The sequence below is a fragment of the Tupaia chinensis genome, unplaced genomic scaffold (assembly GCF_000334495.1).
Source record: "Tupaia chinensis unplaced genomic scaffold, TupChi_1.0 Scaffold144171_2, whole genome shotgun sequence".
NCBI lineage: Eukaryota > Metazoa > Chordata > Mammalia > Scandentia > Tupaiidae > Tupaia > Tupaia belangeri.
This window is the reverse complement of record NW_006204028.1, coordinates 390,121-400,092: the sequence shown is the minus strand read 5'-3', so window position 1 is coordinate 400,092 and position 9,972 is coordinate 390,121. Positions and strand designations below refer to the sequence as shown.

At 50.1% G+C, this 9,972-nt stretch overlaps 1 protein-coding gene across 1 annotated transcript; it reads left to right on the top strand.

Moving 5' to 3' along the window:
* The first annotated feature begins 2,063 nt into the window (after positions 1–2,063).
* On the top strand, positions 2,064–6,203 carry GIP (gastric inhibitory polypeptide). The gene is made up of 5 exons (XM_006166202.1): positions 2,064–2,149; positions 4,436–4,582; positions 5,059–5,145; positions 5,799–5,900; positions 6,200–6,203. The coding sequence occupies exons 1-5, from the start codon at positions 2,064–2,066 to the stop codon at positions 6,201–6,203; spliced, it is 426 nt and encodes a 141-aa protein (XP_006166264.1).
* Positions 6,204–9,972: the final 3,769 nt, after the last annotated feature.

Genomic DNA, 9,972 nt, shown 5'->3' with positions numbered 1-9,972 from the left:
CTCTTTTTTTTTTTTGGAGAGAGAGTTTTTGCTATAGGGCGTGTGCGCTCGCCAGAGAGACAGGGAGAGACATAGAGACAGAAAGCGAGAAATGACCCCCCCCAGGGGGATGGCCACGCCGCAACCCCTTCTCCTCCGATCTCCTCTCGGGATCTTGGGCACGCATGCACACGCGCCCGGCATGAGTTTTAAGCCACTGGGTTCAGTACGTGAACCACGGTCGACTACGTGGGAGTCCAGCGACATAGCCATTACGCTAACAGCTGGTCCCGACTGCAAATTCTCAGTTGACCCCGCTATCACCAGGAAACCCCTGTCCTTCACGGTTCCCTCAACATTCCCCAGCTCTTTTCCTGGCAAGCTGCAGCATCCCCTTAGATATAATGATGGGGTCAGTGCCAAAGCCAGGGGCTGCTGTCCAGAGCTGGGATTAGGACCACCATGGCCCCACTCCTCCCATCTAGAAGTAGCCTATTGCTGTGTGGGAGCACCCCCCCACCCCCACACTTAGTGCCGTCCTAGCTCAAGTCTGCCCTCACCAAGTGGACCCTTTCTAACTGAGGCACCTATAATGGAGTAGGGCATAGTAGAAAAGTAGACCCTGTGGCCAGAAAGGAGCGGGGGAGAAGGGAAAAGAGGGTTCTTGGGGTTCCCTGCTTACAGACGGGGCCCCAGAGAGCAGCTGGAGATATCCAAATGTTAATCACCAATTAAGGCAGTTCAGGTGGAAGAGCAACTTTATTACGTGTGAAATGGACTTAATGGGGCGGGAGCTGTGGGCTTAATTAGTTGAGATAAAATGCTTTCAGGCTAATCAAAGGATCTTGATGCCTCCATATAAAGGAGCCAAGCAGACTCTTCTGAGGCAGGCTCCAGAGGTCCAGAAGACAGGAGGAAGAGACTCCATCCCATCCTTCTCCTGGAAGAGCCGTAGAGGAAGTCTGGTAAGAGACGGACTGGGATGGGGATGGACGGTGACCTGGAAGGAGGTGGATCTTGGCCACGCAGGGACGCTCCACACCCTCTTCCTCCATATGGGAAATAAGAAGGCAGCTCTGAGGGCTCCTTTAACACTCCCTTGACAAAGCAGGAAGATCAGGTCCTGCAACCCACAGATCTCTATCTGCTATGGTCTTCAGGGCTTGGGTGGAAGATTCTTAGTTGTTCTTCATCTCTACTGAAGACCACTGGATGAAATGGGTCAGGCCTTCAGGAGAAAAAGTTATAGAGCAGACTTCAGAAAGGACTTCCCTTCTCTTCTCGGTCAAGCCAGTGGAGGGAAGACTAGGATGGCTCCGTGGGTGCTGTCCATCTAGGGCAAGAGGGCTGTGGTGATTTAGGTGACGGCCAATTGGAAAGCAGGAAAGCAGGAAAGCAGGAAGGCAGGCTGACCTGATTGGAGGATGCTAAGGGCAGAATCTTGCCCAACCACTGCCTGTGATGTCTAGCCATGGGTGCCAGGGAAAGGGGGATGTCCAGGCACAGAGGTCGCTGCTTCATTTTACCTGGAGCTCTTCCCCACTGCCCTCCTCTCTCCTACTCAGACTCCACTGCAAAACAAAACCGAAAGCAGGTGCATCGATGGGGGCCAGAGGGTGGGCTCTTCCCACATGGGAAGGTGCCCAGTTTAGGTCTGGAAACCTCCCTGAGTACGCCGGGAACGTGCTTGCCTGTGAGCTGCTAGCTGAAGCTGTGGGTGGATTGAGGGGTTGATCCTACTAGGGGTGTGCTCTTGCTCTCTCTTGCTCTCTGTGTCTGTCACTCATGGGAGAAAGAAAGAAGTTTTGGTTTTTGTTTGCTTTGTGCTATTAAGCAGTTCCCGCTTGGAACCTACGAACCCCTCTAGTCACTTGCTCTAATGTTCAGCACCCCCCAACGTCCCCAAGGTGTTACTCCAGCCTGTGAGAAAGGCCCAAAGTCGAGGGCTGGGCCCCTCCCCGGATTTCAGAATGCACCCGTCTCTGAGGACCAGATAGTGCGTGGCCTGCTGGCTATTCCCCTGGCACGTGGCTTCCACCTCATCCTGGCCCTTTCTTGCTTAGCTCAGGAAATAGCCTTGGGAGATGGTGGCCATGAAGACCTTCTCTCTGCTGCTGGTGTTTCTGTTCCTGGCGGTGGGGCTAGGAGAGAAGGAGGAGCATCACTCCAGGTAACGGGGTGGGAAGGGAGGGGCAGGCAGAGGAGGCGGCTGACCGGGTTCTAGACTTGTTTCAAGGGAGGTGAGAAAGGGAGGGATCCCAGGCTGAGCAGAAAGCTGCTCTCAGGAGAAACCTCCTAGCAGTCCACATGTGGTGAAGACCCCAGAATATGTGTTCATCCCTTGGTACCCACAGGTTCTAAGACTTCATACCCAAATCAGTAGATGCTCAAGTCCCTAATATAAAACAATGGCGTTGGGCTAGCTGATGGTGTGGTGGTTAAGGCAGCTGAATCTCACATGGCTAACTGTGAGGTTCGAGGTTCGAGTCCCAGACCCAGCGGCTTGAGAAACACTCCGGGAGCATGTGTATGCATACGCCAAATCCTGAAAGGAGAGTAGAAGAGAAAGGATTATGGCTGGCCATCCCCCGGTGGGTGATTTCTCTTTCTCTCTCAAGTGAGCACATGTACCTTCTAGTAAAATTTAAAAAAAAAAAAAAAAGAAAAAAGTGCAACGAGGGGACCAGCAGTTAGTGTAATGGCTATGTCTCTGGACTCCCATGTAGTCGACCGCGGTTGAGTCCCGGACCCAGTGACTTAAACTCACTCCGGGTGTGTGTGCGTGCGTGCCCAAGATCCCAAGAGGAGAATGGAGGAGAAGGGATTGCAGCGTGGCCATCCCCCCTGGGGGGTGATTTCTCACTTTCTATCTCTCTGTCTCTCTCGGTCTTTCTGGTGAGCGCACTCACCCTATAGCAAAAACCTCTCCAAAAAAAGAAAAGAAAAGAAAAGTGCAGCTCCTAGGGGTGTTGTAAGGTTGAAATGGTTTTATATAGTAAAGGGCTGACTGAGGACCGAGTCATAGCAAGTGCTTCCATGTGAGTTCACTTTTATTATTATTGAATATGAATCAAGGAACTGAATCAGGAAGGGCCTGGGCAAGTGGAATAAAGGGGAGAACTGTGTGATTCAGTCCTTTGGGATGAGGGGGACCCTTGATCTCTTTTCACCGAGAACCCTGAGCCACACATACTAGGGATGCAAGAAGTGGGCCCTTGAGCTAAGGAAAAGTCCCAGAGGTTTATACATTGACAGGGTATCTCCACAAAACTAGCTTCCAAATAAAATGGGCTGGTTCTTTTCTTTCTTTCTTTTTTCTTTCTTTGCTTTTTTTTTTTTTTTTGAGAGGTTTTTGCTATAGGACATGTGCGCTTGCCAGAAAGACAGACAGAAACAGAGAGACAGAAAGTGAGAAATCACCCTCCCCAGGGGGATGGCCACACCGCAACCCCTTCTCATCCATTCTTCTCTCAGGATCCGGGGCACAGATGCACACATGCCCAGCGTGAGTTTAAGCCACCGGGTCCAGGACGTGAACTGTGGTCAACTACATGGGAGTCTAATGACATAGCCGTTACGCCTACTACTGGTCCCAATTGTTTTCTTTTCTTTCCTTTTTTTTTTTTAATATTTGCTATAGGGGGACCAGCAGGTGGCATGGTCTTTAAGGACGCTGGACTCCCACATGGCTAACTGTGGTTCGAGTCCCAGGCCTGGTGACTTGCTTTCTCACTTTCCCTCTCACTGGCTATGTCACTTGGCCCCTCTCTGGTCAAATTTTTTAAATAAATAAATAATTAAATAAAGTTAAATTTCAAAAAATTAATTAAAAAAATATTTACTATAGGAAGCTGTGCTCGCCAGAGAGAGACTGAGACAGAGAAAGAGAAAAGGAAAGTAAGAAATCACTTTCGGGCTGGGAATGGTCACACCACAACTCCTTCTCCATTCTCCTCTCTGGATTTTGGGCACACACACGCACATGTGCCTGGTGTGATTTTCAAGTGACCAGGCTGAGATTCAGACTGCAAGCTGGCCATGTAGGACCCAGCTGACTTAACGCCCACCATTCACTGTCCCTTGCTTTTTTCTTTTTAGTGGTTTTTGCTATAGGACGCATGTGTTCACCAGAAAGACAGAGAGACAGAAAGCAAGAACTCACCCCCCAGGGGGATGGCCATGCAGCAATCCCTTCTCCTCCATTCTCCTCTCAGGATCTTGGGCATGCACGCACACATGCCCAGCGTGAGTTTAAGCCACCTAGTCCGGGACTTGAACCGTGGACGACTACATGGGAGTCCAGCAACATAGCCATTATGCTAACTGCTGGTCCCCCAGGCTGGTTCATTTTTAAATGTCTGTCTCCTGTTAGTGACAATTGTTTATCCTAGCATTGTAATTCTTTCCCCTCTGCCCCTTCTCGGGCATCGTGGTCTCCCCCCCACACTTCCCTCAGACCCTATGCGAAGGTCAGCGGCCCCCGACCTCGAGGCCCCAGGTATGCCGAGGGCACTTTCATCAGTGACTACAGTATTGCCATGGACAAGATCCGCCAGCAAGACTTCGTGAACTGGCTGCTGGCCCAGAAGGGGAAGAAGAATGAGTAAGTCGCTGTGCAGCTCCCAGTCCACCTGCCCGGCTCCATCTTCCCACCGCAGGCCAAGCCCCTCACCTGGCCACGTGGGCCACGCAGTGCACAGGTCTAGGTGGTGCCTGGTGAGGATGGGGCCCAGGTCAGGAGCCGACTGGGTTAGCAGTCCTGTCTGGAGGGAGGGAGGAGTCGAGAAAATGTGTGTGAGCTGCGGGGACCCTGGAGCCTGGGAGATGAGGGAAGAAGGAGCCGAGACGCTCGCAATGACTGTGATGGTGGCAGCTTCAGACTTTTGGAAATAGGAAAAACCGCCCTGGTCCTTCCCTGTGCCAAGCCTCGTTCCTGCCCTCGCTGTTGGGTCAGCATGGGAGATTGCTCAGAGCTGCTCACCAAAGACAGGCAGCGGGATGTGGGGTGGAGAAAGAGGTGCTCTCTGCCCCTAGGATTATAGGACCAAAATATTAACACCCTAAGGTTTATCTCACCAGCTGGAAACACAACATCACCCAGAGGGAGGCCGGGGCCCAGGAGCTGACCAGTCAGCCTAAGAGGAGTGAGGAGGCAGTGGAGCCAAGGTGAGTCAGTCTGCAGGGGAAAGGGAGGAGCAGAGACTCCCGACCTGCCTCATTGGCTGTTCCTCACCCTCGTCCAGCAAGGCACAGACCCGCCTGAGCATCCCTTTCCTCTCAGGCCAGCCACACAGGCGTCTTCACTGAGCAGACTCATGGAGCTCAGCCCAAGCTTAGGAGAGGGGAGCCTCAGGGGAATAGGGCAGGTCTTTGGAGGGCCCCTGGGAGAGGGTTTCTGAGATGATGATTGAGCGTGCAGTCATCGAGTCAAGGAGAAGGCGGGGAAGGAGAGACCTCATAGCCTGGCCTCCCTGACTTCGCTCTGCCACATCTCAAGAAGGGGGTTTGTGAAACGGGAGTCCTCCCAAGTCCCGTCTCCTGAAATTCCCGAGGTACCCTCTAGGGGTACAATACTTTCGAGGTAGGTGGATGGCATGTCTTACCTCAATGATGTCAGTCTGCCCAGCTTTGCCCAGACTGAAGGGCCCGTGCTCCCCAGGCAGGCAGAGCAGGAGGAGATGGCAGAAAGATGCCTCAAAACCCACTGAGGAAAGTGAGAGGCAGCTCCCCCTCCCCCCCACAGCACCCTTTGGTGTCCCAGGCTCTGCATTTACTGTCCCTGGGTGAAGCCTGGCTGAAAGAGGCTGTCTCCTTTGCAGTTCTGCACCTAAGACCCCCAGGGATGAAGATTTGCTAAGGGACTTCCTGACTCAAGAGCTGCTGGCCTGGATGGTGGAACAGACAGGGCTCTGCAGCCTCAGGTGGGCAGGTCCGAGGTTTCCAGCCCGTGGCTGGGAGACTCTCAGCTTCTGCTTCGGGTGGCTTCAGACATGGATTCAGATCCCTCACCCAACTCACGCTGGCAAATGACTTAGCTGCTTTCCTGCCCCTTGGTGTTTTTGTTAAAATCGGAGCTATTTAAACCACTTCATGAGATTACTGTGCAGTCTAAATAAGTCAATGCGAATGAAGAGCCAAGGGCTGCAACTGAGGAGCGTTGAGGGCTCAGAACCTTAGCAGCTGTCATTGCCGTGCCACCTTCCTCCTCACCTCCCTCCAGGTGAGGTGAGGCTCTCACCCCTGCCCATTCCAGAGAAGTGGCCCATCTTATTCTCAGCTTGCCCTCTGTGCCCTCGGGCCATGGCACCTTTCCAGTGATGGGAACCCCTGCAGTTGGGGCCATGCTGCCTTTTTCTGTAGCTGCCACTGGTCTCGATGGTCTCTTTTAGTTTATTTATTTATTTCTTCCTTGAGTGAGACAGAGAGACAAAGAGACAGCATCCCCACTATGTTTTTTTGTTTGTTTGTTTTTTTGAGAGGTTTTTGCTATAGGGCACATGCACTCACCAGACAGACAGAGAGACAGAGAGACAGAAAGCAAGAAATCACCCTCCGGGGGAATGGCCACGCCGCAATCCCTTCTCCTCCGTTCTCCTCTTGGGATCTTGGGCACGCACACACACGCCACTGGGTCCAGGACGTGAACCGTGGTCGACTACGTGGGATTCCAGTGACATAGCCATTGCGCTAACTGATTGTAGTGTCAAAACCCCACCATGTTTTGACACTACAATCCAACCATCCCAAGCCAGCTTTGGATCACCGGCAGGCGCATGCCTGGAGCAGTCAGGGACTGCTGGGTGCAAACACCTCCTGTGGTCAGCCTCACAGGACATTGAGTTTCACCTGCACCATGGTCTGGTCCCTCAGTGGTCTCCTGAATCCACCTGGCCTGCTAGAAAACCTTTTGGTTTATCTATATGTCCCAGAAGCAAGGGACTAAAGGAGAGACTCTAAGGGTGGGACCAGACACTCATTAAGATGTAAACATCAAGGGACCAGCAGATGGGGTAATGGTTAGATTGCAGGGCTCCCACGTAGTTGACGGTGATTCGAGTCTCTCTTCAGTGACTTAAAAGCTCGTGCTGGGTGCGTGTGCGTGTGTGCCACAAATCCTGAGAGGACATTGGAGGAGAAGTGTTGGCGGCGTGCCCCGCCACCCCACGGTGATTTCTCGCTGTCTCTCGGTCTCTGCCTATCCATTGCACGGACATGCGGACATGCACTATATCAAAAATCAGTCTATCTTAAAAAAAAAAAAGATGTAAACACTGAAGCAGAGAAACCAAAACACATGCACACTTGGTTCCTGGGAAGCCCGGGGGGGGGCCACGCCGCCTTTTTGTGTCCCTGCCACTGGTCTCGATGGTCTCTTTTAGTTTATTTATTTATTTCTTCCTTGAGTGAGACAGAGAGACAAAGAGACAGCATCCCCACTATGTTTTTTTGTTTGTTTGTTTTTTTGAGAGGTTTTTGCTATAGGGCACATGCACTCACCAGACAGACAGAGAGACAGAGAGACAGAAAGCAAGAAATCACCCTCCGGGGGAATGGCCACGCCGCAATCCCTTCTCCTCCGTTCTCCTCTTGGGATCTTGGGCACGCACACACACGCCACTGGGTCCAGGACGTGAACCGTGGTCGACTACGTGGGATTCCAGTGACATAGCCATTGCGCTAACTGATTGTAGTGTCAAAACCCCACCATGTTTTGACACTACAATCCAACCATCCCAAGCCAGCTTTGGATCACCGGCAGGCGCATGCCTGGAGCAGTCAGGGACTGCTGGGTGCAAACACCTCCTGTGGTCAGCCTCACAGGACATTGAGTTTCACCTGCACCATGGTCTGGTCCCTCAGTGGTCTCCTGAATCCACCTGGCCTGCTAGAAAACCTTTTGGTTTATCTATATGTCCCAGAAGCAAGGGACTAAAGGAGAGACTCTAAGGGTGGGACCAGACACTCATTAAGATGTAAACATCAAGGGACCAGCAGATGGGGTAATGGTTAGATTGCAGGGCTCCCACGTAGTTGACGGTGATTCGAGTCTCTCTTCAGTGACTTAAAAGCTCGTGCTGGGTGCGTGTGCGTGTGTGCCACAAATCCTGAGAGGACATTGGAGGAGAAGTGTTGGCGGCGTGCCCCGCCACCCCACGGTGATTTCTCGCTGTCTCTCGGTCTCTGCCTATCCATTGCACGGACATGCGGACATGCACTATATCAAAAATCAGTCTATCTTAAAAAAAAAAAAGATGTAAACACTGAAGCAGAGAAACCAAAACACATGCACACTTGGTTCCTGGGAAGCCCGGGGCAAGTCTGGGGAGCGGTGTCTGTAACAGGGCAAGAAAGGAGTAAGACACGTGACCAGACCCATGGAGAAGAAAATATGAATCGTCTCCATGAGAAGGTCGGTCATGGTCTCTGTCTTTTTGTGAATGATTTTGATTACTTCTCATTACAAAGCAGATTTGGAGTGGGGGTGATTTGACCATGCTGGGCGCCAGGAAAGCTGACTCCAAGTTGACAATGACCTTCTTCTTTTCCGCTTTCCTCCTTCTCCCCCTCTCCCAGGTCTCAGTGACTCTGACCAAGCCTAGCTCAGGACTGGACTCTGCCCTTTGCTTCCTCGGCTCCTGTCTCAGCCCCATTCCACAGCACCCAGAGAACCAAAGCAATAAAGTTTAAGCTGAAAGAAGTCATTGTGCCCATTGTGAAAACTTACTCGAATGTCTCTCGAGCCCTGACAGGGCATGTTTGTCTGTGCATATCTCTCTGTGCGTGCGCCACCCATCAATGAAAAGGAGTCAGGTTTCAGACCCGCCTCTGTTAATTCATGTTTCCTCTACGCTTCCTGGATACTTGGCAGGGATTGCGTGTATGGCAAAGAAGGACAGGGACACAGTCCTTGCCCCTGAGGAGCTTAACCTCTAGTGACAAAGACAGACACGGGAATAATCACACGGCATGCATGCCAGGGTATGTTGGGAAAGACTAGGTGCTGTCAAAGGACAAAATTACAACCCTTCAGTTTAAAGATTTTTTAAAAAAATTATTGTTTTGGGGGCTGGCAGGTGGCGTGGTGGTTATGGGTGCTGGACTCCTACATGGTGAACCGTGGTTCGAGTCCTAGACCTGGTGGCTTGCTTTCTCACTTTCCCTCTCTCTCTCTCTCTCTCTCTGCCCCTCTCTGGTCAAATTAAAGTAAGTAAATAAATAATAGTTAAATAAAGTAATTTTTAAAAATAATTATTTTATTGAATTATTATTTAGTTATTTATTTGAACAATTATTTAATTTATTTTACGTGGGAGTCCAGCGACATAGCCATTACGCTAACTTCTGGTTCCCAATTTTATTTAATTTTATTTATTATTATTATTATTATTATTATTATTATTATTATTATTATTATTATTATTATTATTATTATTATTATTATTATTATTATTATTATTATTATTATTATTATTATTATTTATCTATTTATTTTTTGACCAGAGAGAGAGACAAAGTGAGAGAGCAAGCCCTCAGGTCCGGGACTTGAATTGTGGTCAGCCATGTGGGAGTCCAGCACCTTAACCATAATGCCACCTGCCGGCCCCTTAACTTAATTTATTTACTTATTTTAATTTAAACAGAAAGGGGCAGAGAGAGAAAGAGAGAAAGTGAGAAAGCAAGCCGCCAGGTACGGGATTCGGACCATGGGCAGCCATGTGGGAATTCAGTGTCCTTAATCACCATGTCACCTGCTGGCCCCAAGTTTAAAGATTTTAATTAGCTTTATTTATTATTCTTGAATCACCTGAGACTTCATTCCATAAAATCATAAATAAACGTCCCTACTGGTTTCAGAGAAGAGCTGAAGAAAGTAGAAACAAATAAAAAACTGGATTGGTCACTTTTTTTAAACCCTTTTTTTTTTAAGAACTATTTTATTTAACTTTATTTATTTACTTATTTTACTTTTGACCAGAGAGGTACAGAGCGAGA